This window comes from Tachypleus tridentatus, chromosome 12 (genome assembly GCF_004210375.1).
Source record: "Tachypleus tridentatus isolate NWPU-2018 chromosome 12, ASM421037v1, whole genome shotgun sequence".
NCBI lineage: Eukaryota > Metazoa > Arthropoda > Merostomata > Xiphosura > Limulidae > Tachypleus > Tachypleus tridentatus.
In genome coordinates this window covers 22,455,541-22,481,586 of record NC_134836.1, presented here as the reverse complement: position 1 = coordinate 22,481,586, position 26,046 = coordinate 22,455,541, and the positions used below count along the sequence as shown (strand labels likewise).

Here is a 26,046-nt window from a genome sequence, read left to right as displayed (position 1 = left end):
TATGCCATTGCAGATTATGCTGTAGCTGGTAACATTTTATAGGGATTCAAAATTCCATTTGGATCAAATAGCTGTTTCAGCTGCTTCATGACAGCTACTGCAGATGGAGATTTGCAATAGTTTATGAAGTCACGCTTCTTCAAACCCAATCCATGTTCTGCACTGATGCTTCCTTTATGCTCTGCTGTCCATTCATACAAAAATGGTTCAATTTCATGTAAAATGTCTGGATCATAATTTTTGGAGGTTATATTCAAGTGTAGGTTACCATCTCCTAAATGCCCATATGCAACACAGCGAAGAATCTTATTTTGCAGTTTTTCTCTCATTACTTCAACTATTTTGTAATATTCATTCAATGGAAGAGATATGTCATATTTGTAACAATGACCATCATGCAGAAGACCCTCAGTAATCCTTTCTCTCAGGGACCAAATGTTCTGAAAAAAATTGTTAATAAATAAAAGACTTATTATGAACAGTCAACCTCACACAATATTTACATACATGCACTACTGGAAATTTAAAAGCTGTATTTTTAAATTGCATATTTTAGAAATTAAGTAAAAATAATTAAAAATTCATTAAAAATTGTATTAATTTGACCAAATGTTTTTACTGATAGTGTAACAATTTTCAAGAGTATTTAAAAGGGAAGTCAACTTTGCAACAAGGTTCATGAGTGTGATCAATAGACTCAGTGGAATAACTGATTCTTTAGGTCATGCTTTGAGGAAAAATGCAACTGTCAAGTAATACCACCCTCAGAGAATTACCAAAAGAAAAAATAAAAATAAACTGTTCATCTATTGTCATACGTGAGGAATTAGATTTTGGTTACCATATACCAGAAATCTTTTGTCTACTTGGAAGAAAATTATTTCTACATCATCAATACTATGATTAGTAGTTTTGGAACAAACAGGTATTTTATAGAAGAATTATCTACTGTAAAATTATGAAAACACTTAAAAAAAACTGGTTGTTATAAGAGTTTTCTAAACAACCAAAGTTACAAGTTAAGATAACCTTGTACAAAACAAATCTGAGACATTTGTTACATCAGCTGAAAGAAAGTACACATTCTTTCTGTCAAGCAAACATAATGAAGGTATTGAAACAAAACTATATGGCCATTTGCAAAATCTGTGTGTTAGGTCACAAAAGTGATGTAGGTACCAATTCATCATACAATTCACACCCTACACAAATATGCACAGTGTGGTACATGACTATCAAATACTTTGATCCAATCTTTTGTAATATTACAATATTTATTCTGAATTTATTTTTTGTTCTCTCTCTCTCTATATATATATATATATGTTGGTTTCAACTCTAACACTTGGTCAAGAAAGCCATTAAGTTGATTTCATTGTAAGTTACTTATCTTGTTCTTTAAAAGCACAATAACATTTTGCCTGGGAAGGATACTGCTCAAAACTACACTTTGTGTAAGAATATCTTTAAGTGGTTGCTTAGATGATGCTTACAGGTTTAGGCCCTTCCCACATTGCAATGAGAATGATCATTCAAGAGTTAGCCCTGGCTGTTCCTGGAAAAAACAAGTTTTCCTGTATGCTAAGGAACATCACATTTGGTCAGTATCGTCTAAAATATCATTTGAGTTGATTTAGTCAGGTTAAGAAAAAGAGTTAATCATTAAATGCATCTAATTATTGAATAGTTTATTGTGTGTTATCAAGCAAATACATATACACTGTGTCTGTGTGTAGTATCTTAAAAAAAGGATAGTGCATTTTGAGCAATAATTCATTACCAGTCTTGTTATTTCCTTTTACAGTGACTTATTCAGTAAAGTATTTAGTATTACTTTGCAATCAATATTTTGAGTGAATCTCCTGTTATATAGCAAATCTATACAATATAGCTCTAAAGTTAATTCATTTGCACCTCAATAAACCATAATAGTATGAAATATGAAGTAGTGTTCAAGAAATTACACACTTAAAACTCACCTCCTCTCATACAATAGCTGTACTTTCACACTGAAATGGCAGAGAGACTGAGGTAAAAGAAACCTAGATGGGCCCCTTCAGAAGCTGCTCAAAGAGAACCAATACAGTATGATACCACACCTCGTCTGTAGCCAAGCCATGTGGAAAGGAAGCAAATCCAATAAGGGAAATGGATGTGCTTGATGGTGTAAAGTTATTATGGTATGTCAACACCAGTCCAAAATCAAGTGGAATTGAGAATATTTTATCTAGTCTACAACACGAGGATGGTTCCAACCAATCACATATTTGAGAACTTATGTTGGCTAGTCTTGCACTAATCCAACACCACACCATCCAGGAACAGATATCTATGTGACAGTATGATGGGAAAAGCCAGTCAAAGGGGTGAACTATACCTGACAGATTCATAGTCTAAAAAACGAAATGTTATTAGAAATTTTATGTTTAGTCCATGACACACCATCTACACCAAGAGAACTCTTCTGTCCTACTCCCTACTGAGTGGAAGTGATCACACTCAGGAAGCTTCCATGGTCCACCATCCCTATAGCTAGGAACATGAAAGAGGCAAGGACTCTCATATTTCATAAGAAGAGTGGAGGGGGGATGCAGTGGGGAGTTCAGAGGAATGTTACATCTTAATAGTCTTCAGTAGGTGAGTACAAAATCCCTATTTTGAAAAGCAGGCTGGTTCCAATTTTATCACCTAGGACTAGAGGGATGAGCAGCAGTCCTGACATGGCTTTAATTATGATAGCTCACAAGTTGGTATGGTCTGAAAAGAACCTTATTTGTGAAGCAATATATAGCAAGAAACCATCAAGTGGTCTTGTGGCGCATCCAATCTTGTCAATAAGCATTACAGATCTTAAAGATCACATGGTACAAATTTAAAGTGAAGTGTATGGTGGCAGGCACCACTCACGACTTAGTGTGATCCTTATATATAGAAATTGTAAAGGTAAAATATACAAGAAAATAAATTGCCCATTCAGAGCCAGTAAGGGATATTAGAATGGCAACAGAAAGAAGTTGATATTTCAAAGAAGAGACAGGTAGATGATGAAGATAATGTTTGATGAAATTATGTGACGTAATCTACACACAAGCCTGCACAAACTCCTCAAACAGATAATGAAAAGTGTACAGTCAAAGAGAGAGAGTAAAGTGTATGACCTGATGAAAAAAAACTTAAAAGAGTCATTGTGAATCTACATCCAATGAAATATAGGCTAGATGGATAAGTTGCTGTAGCCATCTCTTCAAGGTAATAGCAGAAATATCTCGTGGGCTAAGAAATTCCAAAGAATAAATAGGTGACACTGTAAACCATAAAAAGGAGCAGTGCAAGTACAATAACAATAAACCTATCAATGGGACAGAGAATACAATCCATATCAGAACAAGAATAAGAAGTGGGAGAAAAACATAAGGGAAGTAGCAATGGCAAATATGTCATATCCTTATGGATGAAAACAAAAAAGTAAGAAATAGGATTAAGCAAAAGACAGTAGAAAGAGCAAAATGCTTAAAGTTTGAAGAGAGAATGGGTAAGGGCTTAAAGAACAGCACTCAGGCTTCAATAAGTAATGACTGCAAAATGAGGAAGACAAAGCTAGCAAGAATTGGCAAGAAATAAAATCCAATGGAGGAGGAAATGTATTAGGAACAGGAAACATATATGAAAGAAATTTTGGGTTGAGAAATATTTTACACAACGCTTGACCTTTTCGGTCATCGCCAGGTTTTTGTTTTTTTTGTGAACCTGATGATGACCAAGAAGTTCTAAACGTTGTTCGCTCTTCTATGTAAAATATTTTCTCAACCCAAACGAGCCGCTTTTTGCATATATATTTCTCTACAAGTGGGTTTTCTCGACATCACTGAGGAGACAATGAAATAGAAGATGAAATATTTGACAGAGCATCCAGTACCTATAAATTGGCCACAAACAAAAATGTTTTTGTTAAACACTTGGAAATATGTAAATTTTTCTTTGTTAGTAGCCACAACAGAACCACTTTAAATTACTGTATCCACAAATAACTGAAAAACAAAATATTTTATATAAAGTAATGAAAAGTAAATTTGAAACCAACCAGTACAAGAATCTCATTATGTTCATTCAAAAACAGAATAAGGTACTTCATGCAGCACTCAAGATTTCATACAAATCCAGATTTATTGAAAATATTGAATAATTTTGCCTATGCATTTAATGTGATTTAAAGCATTTTTTAGTATCACATGAGTAAGAGCATGTGAATTTACACAACTTTTTAATTAAATTAAAAGAAATAATTACTTAATAGTTGAAAATATAAACGTATACAGAAGTATATGACAAGTCATAACAGCAAAAAAGTCTTAAAACTTATGATAAACAGATCATTTAAACACCTTTAAAGAAACTTTATTTGCAACCAATTTCTTGTTTATCAACAATATTTATTTATCTGATTGATGTTTTTCTCTAACAATGAACATATAATAAAATAAACATACTTTAATATGAGAAGTTTCACTGACAACTGTGCCATCACATATTATGCCTTTCTCCATTGAAGACTCCAAATAAGAGATCAACTTCTCCTCATCATGATCACCTCTAGAACCTGGTAGTATAAAACACACAAATATACATTTATTTATTTTTCTGAAAGTATTATTGCTAAAGTAACTATTACATTTGTTCCTTTGATTTAGTTCAATTAACTATAGTTGTTAAATTGTTTAATATACATTTTATTACAAGGATTGTTGTGCATTATTAGCTTAGTATAAACTGGGTTTGTCCTCAATCATTAAACTCCTGTAGTTAGGTATACTTAACCATTGAATTACTAATTTCTAGTCTTTATAAGCAAAACTTGTGTATCAACTTAATTATAACTATCCCTAAGTTACATCTTTACATGTAAAAACAGCTCGTTTGGGTTGAGAAAATTGTTTACATGGAGGAGCAAACAACCTGAACCTGACGATGACCGAAGAAGGTTGAAATGTTGTTTGCTCCTTTACATAAACAATTTTCTCAACCCAAACGAGCCGTTTTTACATATATATTTTTCTCTACAAGTGGGTTTTCTCAACATCACTAAGTTACATCTTTGTAGGTAGAGCTTGCTTTGATCAGAAGTTAATGATAACACATAACCTATGATTGTATAATACCGTGTTTGTCCGAAAATAAGACAGGGCTTATATTAATTTTCACTCCAAAATATGACACTAGGGCTTATTTTCGGGGGGATGTCTTATTTTGATATATTAAAAAAATGAAGTTACAAAGTAAAAATTATAAGACCTCTAAATAAATAGAAATTACGAAAAACATTCAGAAACTCATTAACAGGAATTTATTCAAAAACAATCATATCATCATCTTCTGGAATGTCTTGCAAATCATCTGTTTTTAAAATTCCTGCTGAGTTTTCACTTAACTCAATTTCTTGTAGAATTTAAGCACCTACTCTCTCATGTTAAGCATGAGCATTAAACTATTAAACTAACTGATTAATACTTAAACAAACTAATTAACTAACTATTAAACTAATTAATAAATTAATTTTTTTTTTATTTCTTTCCTCTTCCTGCCACTCTTAACTAGGGCTTATTTTAAGGGTAGGGCTTATATTAAAACTATCCCCAAAAATCACACTAGGTCTTATTTTATGGGTAGGTCTTATTATCAGAGAAACACGGTACTGTACTAGGGATTTGGTCAGACTGAAATGTCTTTCATCAAGAAGCGACAGAATATTTTCAGCTGTTCTCTTACCATCCAAGTTTCAGAACATAACAAGTTTGTACATATGTATACAAGATGACATGACAACGAGATCCTAGTGCATTTTGGTCTTTGTATTCAAATAAAGATTATTGCTATTTTCCATTTTGCAAGTATCAAGTTCTTTTTTCTATAGTGTTCATGTTCTCTTCATCCTCTACAAAACATTTCCTTAATCTGCTGCTTATTGTAACAAGCAGTAAATTTTAATAAATTTATTTTTAAAAAGCATAAAAAAAATTAATTGTGGTTAATACTGTTTCACTTCATACACTAAAGAAGCTTTTGACAAAGGAACTAAGAAATTTTGGCTTATGCTGAGCCACTAAGGGACTAATTGCTTGTTTACTGTTAAGCAAAAAACTACACAAAGGCCTGTCTGTGCTCTGACCACCATGGGTATTGAAACCTAGTTTCTAATATTGTAAGTCCACAGACACACTGCTGTACCAATGGGGGATTAGGGGTTTAATAGCAATAAAAAATTACAAAATATATTTATCTTCAAAACCAAGGTAATAAAGCTGAAGTAAAGCTGAGTGAATGTAAGCTAATTATATAAATCTACTCAAATATAATTACAATGTTAATTGCCTATAAAACAAAAATAAAATTACGACTAAACTGTCTTAAAAACAAACAAGTAAATAAAATTGTTTTTAATTATTTACTTACTGTGTTTTTTAAGTTGCAATAATTGTAAACATGATGATTTTTATTATATTCATCAAATCAGGTAAGATTAGTTAAGTTTAGAGAATATGGTAAAGGATTGCAAAATATTCTCATGACTCAAATCCTTATTTATTGAAAATTATTTTTATGTTTATCATATTCACACACTGTACATAAATAAAATAAAGTGGTTGGTCACTGAATTGTTTCTAAATGCAATCATGATAAACTTTAAGTTATTAATTTATTTGATTTACCCAAGATCAATGAGGGTTACTGGATATTCTACAAACAAATGACATGGTAATCAATTGGTTGTTTTTTCTTGACATTGGTTATTTACCAAGTAGTAAGTTTCCAGATCTTTAAAAAACATTTGTGCCAAAAGTTTTTTTCATTTTTGGGAAGACAAAAGTGAGTCTATCATATGAAAGGAAATGCAATTTAAAAAGCATGGAAGGAAAAAACCACAGTGAAGTTTGAACAACAAAACATTTAGCTATAACCCCATAACTGAAGCTGTGGAATCAACAGAGGCAGTTCAAGTTCCAGTAGAACTAAATAGTTATGGTCAGTTCCACTGTGGCTACCAGCAGTAAAAAAGATCTGGCTTAAGTCTGGTAGAAATAAATAGTTATGGTTAGGTTCCGTGGCTGCCAGCAGTAAAAAAGATGTGGCTTACGTCTCTAAAAGTTGTTTAATATAAAGTAAGTTTTTGAATTTAACAGAAAAAATAGGAATTAACATACCACATGACTGAGTTTGAAGACACTTCTGTATCAGAGAAGGCACAGGGGGTCACAAGTCAAAAACCATGTCATCACATTTCATGACATGTATTGAAAATGTTATTGATCTACTATTGAATTTATGCCAATACATTTGGAATCAAATTGCAATTATAATTCAAACTTTAATATTATATTTGAGTTAATTTCTTAATTTAAAAGTAAATACTAAAAGAACACACCTAAATATAGATTTTACGAGGTCTGTTCAAAAAATACGCGGACTGACGTCATAAAACAAAATGTACTTTATTTAGAAGTTACAGGTCTGGGACCTCTTCAAAGTACTCTCCTCCCCAATGCACACACTTATCCCAATGGTTTTTCCACTTGTTGAAACAGTCCTGGTAAGCTTCTTTTGTAATGTCCTCCAGCTCCTTCGTCGCATTTGCCTTAATCTCAGGAATCGTCTCAAATCTTCTTCCTTTCAAGGGTCTTTTGAGTTTGGGGAACAAGAAAAAATCGCAAGGAGCAAGGTCATGTGAGTAGGGGGGTGGGGAAGAACAGTGATCGAGTGTTTGGCCAAAAACTCACGAGTTCTGAGGGCTGTATTTCGCAGCAACGCGGTGCATCTTCAATTTTTCGGTCAAAATCTCGTAACAAGATCCAACTGATATCCCACACTCTTCAGCAAGCTCCCTGACAGTCAGACGTTGATTTGCCCGCACCAGGGTGTTGATTTTGTCGACGTGTGGGTCATCAGTTGACGTGGAAAGATGTCCAGGATGCTCATCATCTTCAATGGACTGTCAACCATCCTAAAAAACGTTCATGCCACTTGAAACATGCCGTACGCTTCATAGCAACATCACCGTAAGCCGTGTTAAGCATAGCAAAAGTTTCAGTCGCAGATTTTCCAAGTTTAACACAAAATTTCACAGCAAGTCGTTGCTCCTTCAGGTCATTCATTCTGAAATCCGCCAAACGAAAAAATCGCACTTCACTTAAAACCACGTAGCTAATACACAAATGAAGATATCTGCAATCGGGAAATGGTGTCGTAATCAGCTGATCTGTGCGAACTTAGCGACACCAAGCAGATTCCCCTGGAACCAACTGGAGCTGCAGAATTCAAACAGTCCGCATATTTTTTGAACAGCCCTCGTAGTAAGTCATATAGTACATGTTGAATGAAGTACTTTTTAAAACTAGATGTTTGTGATGTCAAAATACTAAGTTTATGGATTTGTACAAATCAGGAACTCAAATTACCAACATCAACAAGCTAGAACATAAAATAAGAACCTCAATCTTTTTATTTTGCTGAGATATGGTTCATGTACTGAGTTAAACGTGGTGATCTCATTCACCTCTTTCCATTTTTTAGAAGTGGTCTCTTATATACTCTTATTACAATATATGACATGTGAATAACTAATCAACAACTTATAATGTCTCACTAGTGGTTTTATCAGCCATTTTAATCTGTGAAAAGGCTATCGCATTCTTTCAAACCAAAATTTTAAGAAGGTGGGTTGTATCTTTAGTCTGCTTGAAGTTTCATATTTTTTTTAAACCTAAACACAGCACAGTTACTAAACTTAATAATTTATAGTGGAATTCTATGTTATCATTATTGTTACTCATGATTTTTTGACTATTCAATGTGCAAAATTTAAAAGGCTTAGCAACCTATGTCCAGTAGCAACCAAGTTCAAAGGTCATAGCAGAAAGAGATAACTGTTTGCTTTACTTCATTTATTCTTCTATATTTTAAGAAAAAAAAAGTTTAATAATTTATCTCTAAATAGTAATAATCTAAATACATATATAATGTATAATAATCGAAATTTGACACTATATTACAAAATACTAGTCAACTAAATCATAGCCAAGACAGGAAAGACTAAAGGTCAGTTTTATATTATTGCATTGAGTAACATGAGTGCATGTGCATCACATCAATGCAGGTTATGTAATGTTAACTAGAAATGACTGGAAGGTCAATATAATAAAAAATAAAATACATATATATAAAACTATATAACATTATGAGACTTAAACTAAACACACTTATAAACCTTCGGTATGTTTGCCAATGGAAGCTAACTGTTCAAGCAGTGTTGTTAATTTATATCTTTACAATTATGAAAATAAATTTATGAGTAATTTTTCAAAGCTAGAATGAATTTATTTAACTTATAGAGATACTGATGATTTAATTATTTCAGAAATATTTATCCTACAGTTCTACAAATCAGAGAGACCTCTATATTAAATACTGAAATACATTATTTACATTTAGATATTAAGATAATTAATAACCATTGTAATATTAATATTTATGATAAAAGAAATGATTTTACATTTCAAATGTTTAGACTTCCATCCCCAAACAGTGATACACCAATTAATGCTATACAGACATCATATATTTACAGCTACTCAGGTATCGTAGAATTTATAACAACACATAGTTCCTAATTTCCAATATTAATATACTGGTGAGTTAACTGATGTTTAATTAATTTAAGATTTAATAAGATAACTCTAATTAAATGTTTTAAACTATTTTGTAATAAGTATACAAAATATATATGTGAACTGAAAAATTGTAGTATAAATTAAACCATAATAAACACAATAAGGAATAGTTTGTAATTTTTGTAGGGGAATTATTGGAAATACTTATTTGTATTGTATCTTGTATAGATGAATCACTTTCCCAAATAACATCTGCAACTATGTAAGTCTTGTAGAATCTTTGAAGATCCTGATAGTAGCATGGGTGGATATAGAATGGAAGCTATACTAACAATTTAGGTTGGGCTTAGTATAGTAATACTTTAACATTCTGTTATTTATGTACAAATATCATTGTGAGTTCTGGAATGCCAACTTCTAGGATAGTTTTAAAGTCTTCCCCATTGATGTATTATATTCTAATTTTTTCTATCTCCTAACTCAATATATTTTTCTTGTGAGCAGCCACCTTCTCGCATCTTTAAAACAGCAAAACGTGGTAAAGATGTAGGATGTGAAGCCTGCAAAAGTGAAGTTAAATTGGATAGATAGTGTATTCCAAACACAAGTTGGGTATTACTTCTACCAGTACCTTAAAATCTAAGGCAAACTGCTTAATTACTCACCTTCTGGTATGTGCCTAAGTTATACATATCTGTTTTACAGCTGCAATGATTCTTTTCTTATTATTCATGTTCTACATAATATTACAGTTAACTACTAAAATTTGGATACGCTTTATAAAACCATGCTATTCTTCCTTATTTTTAATTACATATATACACAAGTCTAATGTCTGCAAAATAAAAACAAAACAGGACCTTATTTTATAATGCTTTTTTCCTGAATGAAGAAATGGTACTTCTTTCTGTTTTGATAATGTACCTTAAATTTGTACACTACTACCAAAGAAACTTCTAAAATTTAACCCAGAATTTAAAAGCAAGTCTTCCTTGTGGAGAATCATTGTGATATTTCAGTAAAATAAAAATTTCTGCTGGGAAATACAAACATACACCATTAACTGAATTGTTATGTGACCAAAGGAATCTCAAGTCCTTCATACAAAACAGTTGTTTTTATACAAATATGCAGGAATTTTGTAGAAGATCAATGCACTCTTTACTTCATTATAAAGTGATAATAGGTATCACAAATCATTATGTCAAATGGAGAACTGACTTATCGTGGAGAAAGTCTGAAATACTGTGATACAAGTCACAACAAGAAAGAGATACACTTGTTCACCAAGTTATGAACAAAGATCCAGTAAGAAGAAACCAGGAACAAACCTGAAATACGAAAGCATATCAAACTAGGTTCCCCAAGATGCAGTTAGAAGAAGTCAGGAACCATTTCGTGACAGAGAAGTACACCATTCATCTCAGCAATATTCTAACAATAGAGCATAGTATAATAGTAACTTTTTGTTTCCCTTTAAGTAGTGTTCTTTAATAATCAAAACAAATAATGAAAGAGAATCTTCGCATCACTGTCAGTGTAATCTATAACCCATTACCATCTTAGCTGACACACATTTGTTAATAAAATGCCAAATACATTTGATGGAAAGATGAAAAAATCATAGAATATACATTACCACTAATTTTATAGCAATCATTTCTTCCATATTCTGGAAGCTGTTAATCAGTCGTTCAAGAATTTGAATTTGTAACAAGCAAAATCCTTAAACTAGCAAGATGTGAAAAACATGCAAATAGCTGTAAAATAGGTGATGATAAGTTAAACTTAAGTTAACATCCTTTACTAATCAAAATAAATAAGGAAAGAAAATATAGTATGCACAAGTGTCAGTGTCCAATGATCCCAACATCCATTTCTTGCATTTCTCCTTTGTCCCCTTCTTTATCACTCTCCTACACAATTGCTTCTCAATTTACACACTACCAGCATATGGTTTTCCTGTGCAAAGTGATACTGAGTTCCATAGATGAATTGCTGTTATTGGATCAAAGATATTTATTGAAGGAAAGTGTAGGGATGACCAGACGTTGATCAGTGACCTTGTCAGCTTACAGAAAAAAGTTCAAACTGGTCTTGATTGTCTTTATCTTGCCAACTCCTCTCTTTGCCTCAGTGGACTCAACAAATAGCCTGATGTGGCTTTTCTATCAGAAAATACACACACACCCTCTGCATCAGAAAATCTGACTGGCATAAATAGCAGTGGGTGTTAGGTACCTCTCCTCTTTTAACACCAGGAATAATAACAACTAGCCTTTTTTACTAGGCCTGGTGAACATACGTAATGCTATACTTGTGGAAAATGTGTCAAACATGATAATTGCATTGTTATTCCCGTTTTTCCAGGTCCATTACATTATATTATATATTATGCACTGTTTTACAGATAATCAGAATTGGGTTGATTAACTGGATGACAATTGGAATTAGTGTAATTTCTTGACTGTGGAAAATTTATTACCAAAAAATTAAAAATACCTCCACCCAGGTTACTGTTAACCCTTTTGCAATGGGTAAATGTTCAAAGGCCATGTTCAAAAAGGAATGAGAGTGTGTAAACAGAGACAGCAAGACTGAACATTTCACTTGAAAAGTGATATTGGAGGCAATTGGAGAAATGTTTGTATCAATCAGAACTAAAAATTCATGAAGTATCATAAGATATGGAGCATGCATAAAAAACTTTTAGACAGTGTGTGAGGTACAAGTTGTTTGTTCTAGGAAGAAGAGAATAATATTTTTCATTGTTATTGTTCAATGTCTTCAACACACATTATATGCAAACAGAGAAATAATCTGTGAAACTCAGTAGCAAAGTTAGCTACCTGCTATTATACAATATTTTCAATAAGTAATTACTTTTACCATACCTTCATCATATGCTAAGGTTTGCATTTTTAATGCAAAACCAAACATGAATTAGATGTTACTATTGCCTTTAATCTATGTCAACAGGCTTAGGTTAGAAGTTTATGTATATATCTTGGTATATCTTATTCTGATTTTCAAGATGAAAAAATGAACTGCATATATATATTATGCTAAACAATCAGATAAAATATAGTTAATAAAATGAAACATTTACCTGATGTTTCAATTAACACATAAAAAGGGAAAACAGAAACAGGATTTTTCATATTAAGATTCTGCTCCACAACTTCCATAGCTTGATGATCCATCATTTCAAATGAAGAAATTATTTCTCCAAGGTTTTGACGAGCCTTTCTGTAAGTCTCAAGAACTTTTTCAAATGAATAACAGCCTAAAAATACAGTAAATTGGCAATGTGAGAATAACAAGAGTGATGCTGAAAACAAACCACAATATGTGTAACTATTACTTTATCAGTAAGAACTGGGACTATGTACAGTTACGACAGAAATTGTGTGAACCCCAGCCTCATGAGTAGTTTTTTCCTCATAACATAAAAAATATTACGATTAGGATAATTAAAGTACAGTATATTATAAATATTATACTAACACACATCTAAATAAATTTTTATGTAAACTGAACAACAAATAAACTGTTTATAAACAAATAACCAAACATAGGAGGGGCAGAAAGTGTTCATGCATCTGCTTTAATGGTCAGTTGTGTAGCCTTTCAGGTGAGTTACTTGGCACAATCTCTCCATGATCATTTGACAGTACTCGACTGGTATTTTTTTCCATTCTTCTTTACAGAATGCCTTCAACTCTTGCAAGTTTCTCGGATGAAGCTGATGAACCCTGGTCTTCAACTCATGCCAAACGTTTTCAATTGGGTTGAGATCGGGTGACAGCGATGGCCACTCCAGAAAGCTTATATGGTTCCTCTGCAAGAAGGATTGCATATATTTCAATGTGTGTTTAGGGTCATTATCGTGCTGGAAGATCCAACAACGCCCAAGCCGCAAGTTCCGAGCATCATTCTTGATATAAGTGCCTAATATATCAACATATTCTTCTTTTTTCATGATTCCGTTGATGCGGTGAAGGCTGCCTACACCAGAAGAGCTGAAGGAACCCCCACAGCATGATCGAGCCGCCTCCGTGTTTAACTGTAGGGACGGTGTTCTTTGGAAGATTTCGTTCCCTCTTCTTACAGAAAATATTGCGAACATCACTGTGGTCAAAAAGCTTGATTTTAGTCCCATCTGACAAAAGAATACTCTTCCAATAGGTAAAGGGCTTATCTACCTGCTTTCTTGCATACCTCGATCATGCTTCTAAATGAACAGGCTTTAAATATGGAGTTCTACAAGGATGACATGCTTTAAACACAGAAGAGCGCAAGATGTTCATAACTGTAGAGGTGCTTACTTCAACCCCAGTTTCCCTTACCAGTTTCTGTATGTCACGACGTGTTAAATGAGGGTTCCTACTAACTTCTTTGAAAACCTTCCTCTTGGTTCCCTCTGGAATTTTGGTGGGGCATCCGGAATAAGGGAGGTTAGCAGTTGACCCTGTAAGCTTAAACTTGGCAATTATGATTTGAACAGTAGATTTTGGCATATTAAGTTGTGTAGCAATACCAGAAAGTGACTTGTATTTTACAATAATTCACTTTTTTGAGTCACTGGACAGTCATTTCCTGTTTGCCACGATGACTAACCACATAATGATGATGGAGACAGCACTAAATTGCCAGAAGTACATTTTTTGCTGGCTAAATTACAATAATTATGAACCCAGTGTCTAGTTCTGGAATGGTATAACGTAGTTTATTCGCCAAACTAAACAATTTTTTTATGGAAATATTAGTTTTTTCACACGTTCTGAAATGTACGAGCACTATCTGCTGCTCCTATTTTTGGTTATTTGTTTATAAACAGTTTATTTGTTGTTTAATTTCCATAAAAATGTATATAGATGTATGTTAGTATAATATTTACAATATACCATACGTCTATTAGCCTAATTGTGATACTTTTTAAGTTATGAGCAAAAAGCTACACGGAATGCAGAGGTACGAACAATTTCTGTCGTAACTGTATATATGAATGTGCATATGTAATGTTTTTACTCTTTTTGTCAGAATAATAATACAAAATATACGTTAACTGTGGATAAAAAAACAAACATGCACCAATTATATCTTGCCTCGTGTTTGGATACATTAATATTTAAGGAGAAAAGTATGAAAATATGAAATTCTGTAGGTATGGGCAGGTGGAGTAGGGCTATTTTTATTATTCCTCCAGATGTAAATACAGCTCCAAATTGTGCTAATGTGAGTCTATTGGCAATAAGCACTGAAATGGAAAGAAGAAATGTTCCAACTTCCTCTATACTTTGTGCACTTTTTTTTTTTAATGTAGTAAGACAACAATATTTTCACTAGAAAATTTTAATTTTGTTACTCTTAATAATTTTACAATGTAACTTGTTTAATCAGAAGTTAATATTAACTGTGGTAAATGGCTTTTCTTTCAGGTTAGGATCAAATATATATACAAAAAAATGAATTCAACAATCTTTTGTTATTAATACACTCTAAGTAATAGAAAAAAGAGCAACATAACTGCTTCATAATTAAGTTTTCACCATAAAAGGTATAGTTTTTACAAGTGTGTACACATATCTAAGAAAGATGCTCCAGAATCAAACTCAGTAATTTAATTTCCAATAATGTGGAAAAGTTGTTTCATGTGGTACCTAGTAATTCTGTAAAATATTATATTGATGAAATAGAAAATTATTCTATAGTGCTCCAAAACTCTTTAATACCATAACATTTTATTATACAAATTTCCCATAGAAATCATATGGGTAAATGTTCTAATGGAATACTTCTTTATTTCACTGCATTTGGTTGATATAAACTAGGTATTGGTATTTCTTGAATCCTGCTTCAGGAGTGGTTATTTTCACATCTTAGAGAAATAAAAGCTTCAAGCAATATAATGAACTGATAGTTACCAAGATTGCCTTTTCTTTTTTTTCAGCATTTTTAGCACTCAAATACAAATTAATTCAGTCCATTATTTCAGTTAGTTCATAACACTGTTTATTCAGGTTCTTATTTAATGCTATAGTAGTGCTCTATGTTACTAAATGTGATTTTGATTTCAAATAACAGTGACTGAATTAACTGAATAGTGATTGAATACTTTAATTTGAAGTGACACTAAATATCTTGTACTAATGTGACAGTGTCACTAAGTTTGTGGATTAATATTGTAGTTCTGACACTATGGCTCAGGAAGTAAAACATGGATCAAATAACTTGTTATAATTTTTAGTGCACCTAAAGTGTTATATTGTCAAATGCTACCAACCTATCAAGTTATGATGCAATATTACCTCTTAGTTTGTTTCAACATAAAGGCAAGACGGATGCAAAAGAATCTTCTGTTCAAGAAATATCAGATACAGTTACTCAAAATGCTGAGAAGATGTGGGCAAAGCTTCAATGCCTGTTGTGAGTCATGACTGGATTTTGCAAAAGATTAGAAAGTATTACAATAAATACAAGACACTTATGAAACCAATGAAAAGCAGGCAAAGTGACATTACACAATCAAAACCAAAGAATTTCAAGAACAAACAGCAAAAGATGTTTTCAACATTTGTTCCTGTATGTGTTCAGATTTTTCTTTGTATGATTATGCTAAAGACAACAAACTACCAAAGAGAGAACAGGCTTTTCTCTTAGATCACAGAAATGACAGAAACATGATTCTAGGCTCAGTCAACACCTCTACTACTAAAAAAAACTCCATGAAAGGAAAAAAAGGAAATCTAGAGCATTATTTCTCTCTGTATAAAGTGACAAATATGCCAGACAAAACACAGATAATACAACCAAAACAAAATGTGATGATAATAAACCATGTGATAATGAAACTCTTCCTGAAACTGGCACTAAGAATGATTATGTTTCCCTTGTGCCATTTGCAGAGAGCTGTGGAAACTGGTGAGGAACAAAGACTTTCATCATCAAACGGCAAAAGTACATCAAAAATCAGACTGCCACACAGTGTTTGTAAATGTTTGTGACAGGACAGAAATGTCTGACAGAGAAACTTCAACAACTGCATGTGCAATTATAGATGTAGTACTAATTATAAAGTAGGATAATTTGAAAATTGAAGACAGGAATAAAGTACAATGGGAAAAACATAGAGCTAAAATAGAGCTATATTAAAAAGGAAAGATTTAGATCAAGTATGTCCTCAAAGCTTAATCATCAATTGGTGAAAAGACAAAACTCTGGAGCAATAGAAAAAAAATAAAGTGGCAAATATAATAATATAAAATTTACACAGGAGCATTTGGCATTACTTGTGGAACCTGGATTGAGGTATTTAGGACACACAACATATACTTCTGGTATAGCTGAATGTATCAAAATAAGTATCAAAGAATATTTAGTGGAAAGCAACATAAATACTGAAAAAATAGTAGCTAGTGAATGTCAGGGGCCCCAGTGAATACAAAACCAAGGGGTGGAGTCATCCAACTAGTAGAAGAACATTTGAGGAAACCATTACAATGGCTACTATATCAATTCCATGCCCAGGAAATATGCCCAGGGTGGGATCTTGTCAAAAAAAACTAAGGGATCCTGAAAGGTAGCAATAAAAATACTCACCCCTCCGTATAATCTACTGGATGTTGTTAAGATAGCTATAGGGGATAAGCAAAAACCCTCAGATTAAGATACTAATCATTGTCTAGCATCTCTAAATGCATTAGTGTAAACAAAAAAATCTTCAAGGCCCTTCACTACACATGACAATGATTGAAATTTGAACAATCACAGAAGTGAGAAATGGTGAAAAGTATTTATCCAATTCCCTGTCTTATAGTGTTCTGAGTAACAAGAACTAGTCTGAGGACACAGGTAGAATGATAAAGTGGTCTGGAAACAAACAGCACAAACTACTCTGACCTGCAATGTCTGTAGCTCATTAGAAATGAAAAAGAAACTTTCAGGTAAATGTGATATATGGTATATAAAAATCAGGTCACAAATATATTTTCAGAAAGAGCACATAATGTGACATTAATATACAACCTAGGTAACTGTAATGGTCATTTGTGACTTGAGGAATCTGGACTCAAAGAATATTTTATCACAAGTATAAAATAGAGGGCACTTATGGAAAATGCAAAAATTCATGTGAAAGATCCAGATTAAAAAAAAGTTATGGTTGGCACTACTGACTGAAGTGGATTAAAGCTCCTCTCAATACACTCTTGAAACTATGCAAGTTATTTCTGTGGATAAATGTCCATTGTGGGACTAAGATAGATGCATGGCAACCTTAGAAATTATTCCCAATGATGTGAAAAAGACTGTATAATCTCTATGCTTAAAGCCTGAGCCGAGTGTACCATGTCAAATCGAGGCAGCACCCACACATATGGCTTAGGAAGAAGTGGACACTCCTGAAGGTAATGCAGAAGCAGAAACAAGAGCACAGCTGACAATTCAAAGCTATCAACAACAGAACCTAATAGTGGTTTGGAACAAATCATAGTTAGTACCTTGGGTAAAATATGAATTGGAGAGAAGGCCTAGAGTTGTAATCTCATTCTGACAGAATGCATCCACTGCCAAAGTAAGAAATTAAAGTACTGCAGGTCAAATTGCCAGTAGTTCGGTGTGCCAATGAGAAGCCAACCCACCAAGATGAACTATCCATGCAGTGGGATAAGAAGTGAGTAAGAGTTAGGCTTCTTATTCCACAGCATGGAGCTTGATGAGAGGCAGCTGAGCCCAACTAAGACATATGATGAAAGAAATACCCAGACTGATGACATACTGAATTAGAGCAAGAACAGTTTGTATCAGCTCTGAGAATGAAGCCTGCCTTGGTTGTTTCTAAAAGTACAATAGAGGTGTTTTGATATGACAACTGAAATGATGGTGCCAGCAGTAGTAAGTCATTTAAAAAATGATGTATGCACAGTAATGTGGAATGGAGGTAATGAGAGAAAAAATCTTACAATTTTGAAGATCCCATTTGGAGCTAATGGTAGTCTGAACTACAAATTGTCAATAGTGTTGGGAAACCACAGCTATAGAAATGTGCAGATAAGAGCCAACTACATTGAACTTGTACACCCACACTCCAACTGAGCAGCCATGGACATAGACACAATATATTCTGGGTGTCAATGTAACAAAGCGCTGAGGTCGGGAGTCGGAATCCTTGAATGGGTTGGAATTAGTACCCTCTGTATGAGATGATGAAATTTAAGATGTCAACAATTACATGGATGACTATAGAAACCAATAACTGAACCAAATTGCATGCTAACTCTGGTTCCAGTTTGTCATCAAGGAAATCAGTGATCCTGAGATTCTTTCAACAAAGTGTAATGTAAGGAAAACAAAGCATGTAATTTTAGAGTTGTAAGTCCATAGACTTACCCTATCCCACCAGAGGACATTGATCTATTCTGGTTAACTACAAACTCTACTTTAGAACATCTAAATTTCAGGAATATATGTATTATTTGAGAATCAGAATGTGCTTCCTCCTAGCAGTGATAGGCTAAATCACAAAGTTTGGACAATTGTGAGAGATAAGACATAACTGTCCCTTCATATAACTGAGAAGTAAACCACCCTGCATGAATCACAATACCTGTGGATGAAGATAAAACTACATACTCACTCCCACATCTTTCAACCATCAAGTAAATTGCAAACTTAAAAGTAACTTATCCAAAAGTGGTCTTCTTTTTATTCAATTTAAAGGCTGTGTTTATTAAACTACTTGGAAAACATTTTGTAAGGTTTCTTTTGTTAAAGCAAAGCAACATGAGACTAGTTGCTTTGTCTACTATAAGGAATCAAACCCCAGATTCCAGTGTTGCAAGTCCAGAAACTTATTACTGCTCCACAGGAGGACTGAAAGGCCAACAGAATAAAATAAGACACAAGAGAAAGAGAATTAAAATTCTCTATAGAATGTTGAAGATCACCCTCAACTACAGCCTCAGTGCCCCCTAGAGGAATACCAAGGCACAAATTATGTCTCCATCTCACTACTAATACGATTACTGATAGTTTGAACAAAAACTGACTCTTCTCTACCAATTGTTGTGTGACACAAGATATAAAAAGGGGAATAAGAGACACCTGATTTGCTTCTGTGCTATAAATAATAGTTTGGGAATTCATACAGTTGATTAGTTTGCTAATTGAATCTTTTTTTTCTTCTAAAAATCAACTAGGTAACATAGAGAATGCTCAAAATATCTCTAAACAATCACAGCACTGAGAAACCTGTTAGTGATCAAATCATCACTAGAAAAAGTGATAACATTATCTGAATGAGGTGCTTATATATACAGTGCCAGGATAATGGATGTATTGACGAATGTGGAGAATGTCGCGAAGCAAATATCAACAAGAGCAATTAAATAAAGCATAAAAGACTGAAGCAAGCCAGAAAAAATCAGACCAATGTTTAGAAGGGTAAAAAAGGAAACTCTGGCAGTTGAGTAATAGCTGTAAGTATGAGAGAAGGTACATATGCTCTGGAAGAATTTGTCCCCACACAAAAACACACATAGGTATGTACACAAAAAATGGACTTCATGCTGAAGCTGAGAGAATGAAAAAACAACTAAAATCAGTTCAAGATAGTCATTACTCTCACATACAATATTACATATGTAACTAACTTGCATTATTGTGGGAATTATTGGAGCAAACAGTAATCTGATTCAGCATATCTTACTGGGGCTTTATACATTCCACAAATAATAAATGAGCCTTGTGCAGGTGACATAAAACAGGGGCTATTCATACTCAACTTTAGTAACTTCTCATGATTACACATCTAACAGTTTCTGATTTAAGCTAACTCCCTCAAGTACTATTACGTAGGTAAATTCTATAGAAGGAGGATCAGTGGGGTAAATTATGAAGTAATGAGGAATCTACTGAAGTGAATAATTAATTCGAAATATAAAAGTCTCAAACAATTAAACTGCATTAACTCAAACAGTAAGCTGATCTAGCAAGAATTTGTTCAGTGAACAATTTCAATCATTACTGTCAAATCATTAAAAAAGATGTTTGCAAATCTGAATTCTAAAAAAAAGTTAGGAAATTTAGAACAATGAAATAATGAAAGGACAAACTATTCATTAAATTTCACAAAACCTAATATCACCAACTTACCTCACACACCCCTAAATTAACACCAAATTGCATGCCTTAAAAAGGTCTACTTCTTGCTATAACACTATCTAAACAGCCTACAACAAACATATATAAGTAAGTTTAATAGGAAGCTAATTTTGGAAGTGAGCTGAATTCAAAAGAACCAAAAAATTCCAGTGATCAACAAACCAATTTGTTATAAAAGACTACTACAACCAACACCACTGACACAGAAAGCCAAATCAAGTACAATACAAATAATAACATACTTGGAGGTAACACAACTACAAATCAGAGAAGAACACAAGCAACCAACAAACAAATTCAGTAGACAATGTACAAGCATTAACAATGAAGGTGACCCAGAAATCACAATAGCAATTTAAAACATAATTATCAACTACCCTCAAGAAAATAGTAAACCAAATAACCACAAAATCAAAAATCCCTACAACATCTGATACCACATATAATACAAATTCTGATTAATATCTTACTTACTTCAGTGAATACTCTTACTCTATTACCTATTATTATCCAAGATGGCCTTCTTTCCAAGTGTTATGAGATCAAACACATCAACAAATATGCTTATCACCAAAACAATGGTCTACAACTATCATTCATTTAAAATGACAGGATACTGAATAGAAAGAATAGACAGACAAAACAAGGAATCTCCAGAATGGGGTAAACTACTACTATACAAAAACCATCAATAAATGCCATAAAAAATTTAAAATATTACAATAGATATACTTCCCAGCAATAACTAAGCAGTTAAAATAGCAGATATATATTTCTAACCACAAAACAAATATCTCCCACAACAACAAATATACTCTGGAGTGTCTTCAATCTCTCACCATACTAAAACAATCAAAACACACAGAAATATTTAACTACAAAAAAATGCAATAGCACAACAACAGAAGCAAAACATGTAAAGACAACAAAAGAACTTATAAAACCCATTACAATAGCAGAAGTACAAAAAAATATAACATTTTTGGAAAAAGAACAAGAGAAACTTCAAAACATATTACTAAAGTCAGGTCCTCTGAGATTACTAGAGCATTTCACATCATTATACAACTTATCTCTAAAAACAGAATTCATACCAACCACTTGGAAACAGGTTGAAGTTCTTAGTTTCCATAAAGAAAAAAAACAGTAAATAACTACAAAAACTAAGCTCTCAAAAGCACAGGAAATCTTGCAAAACTACTTGATAAAAATGTAAATAATAGACTCATAAATTACCTTAACTCCAAATCAATACTCCTGCAAGTACAAAATTGTTTCTCATAAGATTAAAAAAAACAAACAAACACATATTCAATGAAACAACAGTGCACAGTCACATGCTTCCTAGCTATTGAAAAAGCATTCAATTAAGTATGGTACAAAGGACTCACATACAAACTGTCCAAACTGGAACTCCCTATAGAAATTATTTGCTGTTTTGTAACTTTTTGAAAGATAGGACTTTAGTTGGGGAGTTGCACTACATTCAGAACAGGTGTGATTTTCATCCATGTACTGTGGGTGGAATTTTACATGATCTATTATTACTATTGGTCAAGCCCCAACCGGATAGCCAAGGTTCCACTGAGCTGTGGTCCTTATATTCCACATTGGTGGCTAGGGCAGTTGAACAACAATATAAATATATACTTGTGAATGGATCTCAACCTGTAGCTATAGAGTGATGTGTTCCAAGCCACCAGAATCATGGCAAGAAAGTAAGCAACAACAAAGTTGACAAAAATTCACCTCAACTTGAAGAAGTTCAAAAGATAACACCCTCAAAATTGGAATGATGGGATCCTGTATGCTGCACTCAACCTGAGGAAACATAACTCATCTGATCTGAATTTATGAATATACATCATCACTCTCAAACTAAGTAGGCAAGGTAAATTCTTCTTGTCTCTGGAATAATGGAAAAAATGTAGAATAAATTGTGCTCAACCAAGGATCCAGGATAGGGCCATTCTGCATTCAGAATTATAAGGAGAAAATATAATCTGGAAGATAAAGAAGAGACAAGAAGTGCAACAAAAATTCTCACCCCTCTATATAATCTATTGAATGTGGTTAAGATAGCCACAGGGAGTAGTCGAAACCCTAAAAGGATGATTACGCAAATAATGTGAGATAAAAGTATTGGGGAAAGCCCAAATATCAGTCCACATAATTTCCTCCAGTGAAATATTCAACTGGACTGCTAAGGGCAGAGAAATGTGATGAATCTGATAAGACATGAGTTGCAGAGTCTCCTTGCCCATAACAAGTGATAGGGATTAGTATGTAACCACCTCGTTAATGAAATCTGGGATAAATCCTAAGAAACTTAAAAATCCCAGCAAAGAAAAAATTATAGTCTAGCACTTCTAAAGGCATTAGTGTGGACAGCATAACACTTCAATATCATCACTGAAAATGCTAATCAATCAAGATCTGATCAAACTTAAGAAGTGAGAAGCAGTGATCAGATGAATCTGTGAAAAAACATTTATCTCATTCCTGGCTGTCAGTGACTTAAAACAAAAGAACCAGTCTGAGTACATAAGTAGAATGATAAAGTGTCCAGTATACAATAAGTGCAAACCACATAAACTGGTGACATCTATAGGTCAGCTGGAACCAAAATCAACCTTCAGGGAAAAGTGATACATGGAACATGAAACTAAGGCCTGAAACATATATTAAGAAAGGGCATGCAATACCACCTTAGTATACCAGTTAGGTAAATAAAACCCACTTGTTTAGGACAAAGGACACAAATTGACATGAGGAAGCTGGAGAGCACTGGGAACTCAAAAGACTTTTGTCTTAAGTGTTGAAAGGTAGTCAATAAAGTTGCCTTACCTGGGGCAATTGTGGAAGATGCAAAATCCATGCCAGCAAGCCAGATCACAAATGGTACCACAGAAGCACAAACTGGACTTTAGTCAGCAAGCTGGTGCTATCAACAGGATCCAACAATGTGTTAAAACAAATCATAGTACTGTGGGTAACATACAAATCTCTGGGATGGCTTAGAGGTATAATCCTTTCCCAACAGAATATATCTGCTACTATAGTTTGATGGCAATGTACCAGAAACCAAGCTCCCAGTATTTGGTTGTTCCAATGAGTGACCAATACATCAATAATCAGTGTTTAAAAATTTGAGCCAATTCAACAGAAAATCCTCAATGCAGTTATCATTTGAATAAAGATAATTGATCTGACACCAAAATCATCTTCCATGGAATATGGCAAGCTAGTAAGGTGATACAATAGGAGTATTACCTAGAAAGAAAACCCACTGTTCAAAAACCGAGAGCCCTGGAACAAGTGCCACTTGCCAGGAAATATAAGACACCATCATGGAGTTATTGAAATGAAGTCTCATGACTTTTCCCTTAATAAGATAAGAACATGAAACATCACCTTTTGAACATTAAGAAGGTCTAAAACATTAGACTGGAAAACCTCATCATCCATATGTAGACCCTGGAATTTCTTACCACTGAAATATGCACCCCACCCTTAAAGGGAGGCATCCATGAAATGATGGACAAAGTGAAGGTAGAGGAACCCATAGATTAGTAGTGTTCCAATTGCAAAACCCCTTGAGATTGAAGAGAATGATCCTAAATAAGGAAACTAGGAATCCAGGGAATCACTGTTCATGATCCATTGATCACATACAAACCATGAAAAGGTTCTCTTGTGCTCTTGTTCCAAAGATATCAGGAATTTGAGAGATGCCCACATTCCCAAAAGATAAATAACCATTAGTTCAGTGGGAAAAGGAGAGGTAAGAGTCAAACTCCCTGTTAAATAGCTTGGTGCAGGATGGAAGTCAGCTGAGCCTGACCAAGGTACACGACAAAGAGATATCCAAACTGATGATATATTGTCTTTGAGAGAGAAAAGATGTCTCAACCCTGGTAATGAAGCCTGTCTTGATTGTCTGACACAGGATGGAATTATTTTGGAAAGCCTAATCTGAAGAACACTTCCATGAGAGCTTATATTTCTCTCTTCGTCTCCATATTCAGCAGTATTATGGCTTTAGGACAATGTTGTATACTCAATTACTGTCAGCACATACCAGTTGCCTTTGTCAGAAACAGATGTTACTGGTCTGATCAAGACCACAGCTAATCTACTCAATGGCTTGTCTATGAGAGGCAATTCATCCAGCAACACCTTGACTACTTTTCTTCTAGGTATTGTCCTTTGGCAGATATCACATGACAAGCAGAATTTGCTCACATCTCTGATGAATTCCAGGCAATGGAAGTTGCTGGTGATTCTGTCTGCTGTTTTCTTTGCTCCTAGGTATTCTCCTACAATCTACCTGCGAGCCAGCTTCATCACCATAGTTCATTATTCTCTTTAACTTCTGTAGTATAACTGCCTTGATAGATCTGGAACAGCACTTCCTTCCAGTTTTCTATTCTGCAAATCATTTTCCCCTTTCTCTTGTACTCAATTTCCTATCAGGCACTGTTCTAAAGTTTCCACAGTGAAGGATCTTTATTCTGTGTTTCCTTCAGTTCCTGCAGACCTACATTTAAGACATCACCATATGGCATTTGCAGTGGCTTGATGTCTCGCTTGATCTTCTTTTCTTTAGCCCTAGTGGTGAATGTAGAAATTTCATCCACCTTTTTTCTGTTTAGTTCCTCCAAACTTCTACTGCCCTGGTATATTTTCAATCAAAAAGTTGTAGATGAGTTCCTTCATATTATGTCCTCAAGGTTTCCCATGTACTACAGTGTCCACCTTTGTTCTTGCTATGGAAAACTTTCCCAGTGTTCCATCAATCAGTACACACAGATGTACTTTGCCTCTCATTTGGTCATCATATACAAGACTGACTCTCACTACTTCATTACTGCACCCAGTATCTCATAGGACCTGCACTTTCTTGTTCTCCACATAGTCTTTACCAGTTAGTACACCATGATTTGTTGGCACATCTCAATATTTGTCACATGTTCCAATCATTACTGGCAGTTTTGATCCATTTGCCAACTTGAACTGACCATAAGTCATGCACTGTTTCATCATGGAGCTAGCACCTCCTTCTTGTGGTGAATCTGATGAATTGTCTCTATTTTGTTTCTTTCAGCATCTCTTTTTTTTTTTTTTCTTGCTGGTACTATCTTTGCAGAAAGCTCCAACTGCTTTAATTTGATATTTTTTTGTTGCTTATTAGTCATGTAATTGTACTCCTTTGCAACATGGC

The 26,046-nt window shown here is 33.7% G+C and overlaps 1 protein-coding gene across 4 annotated transcripts in view; it reads right to left on the bottom strand.

Moving 5' to 3' along the window:
• Nucleotides 1–7: 7 nt before the first annotated feature.
• Nucleotides 8–26,046, bottom strand: part of LOC143235158 (D-2-hydroxyglutarate dehydrogenase, mitochondrial-like) — a 62,265-nt gene continuing 36,226 nt past the window's right edge. For all 4 annotated transcript variants that reach the window (XM_076473041.1, XM_076473037.1, XM_076473038.1 and 1 more), the window contains exons 6-8: nt 12,769–12,945; nt 4,488–4,597; nt 8–440 (exon numbers count right to left, since the gene is read on the bottom strand). In XM_076473041.1, the coding sequence (XP_076329156.1) occupies nt 15–440; nt 4,488–4,597; nt 12,769–12,945 (713 nt within the window). In that variant the 3' untranslated portion in view covers nt 8–14. The remainder of the gene's footprint in view (nt 441–4,487; nt 4,598–12,768; nt 12,946–26,046) is intronic.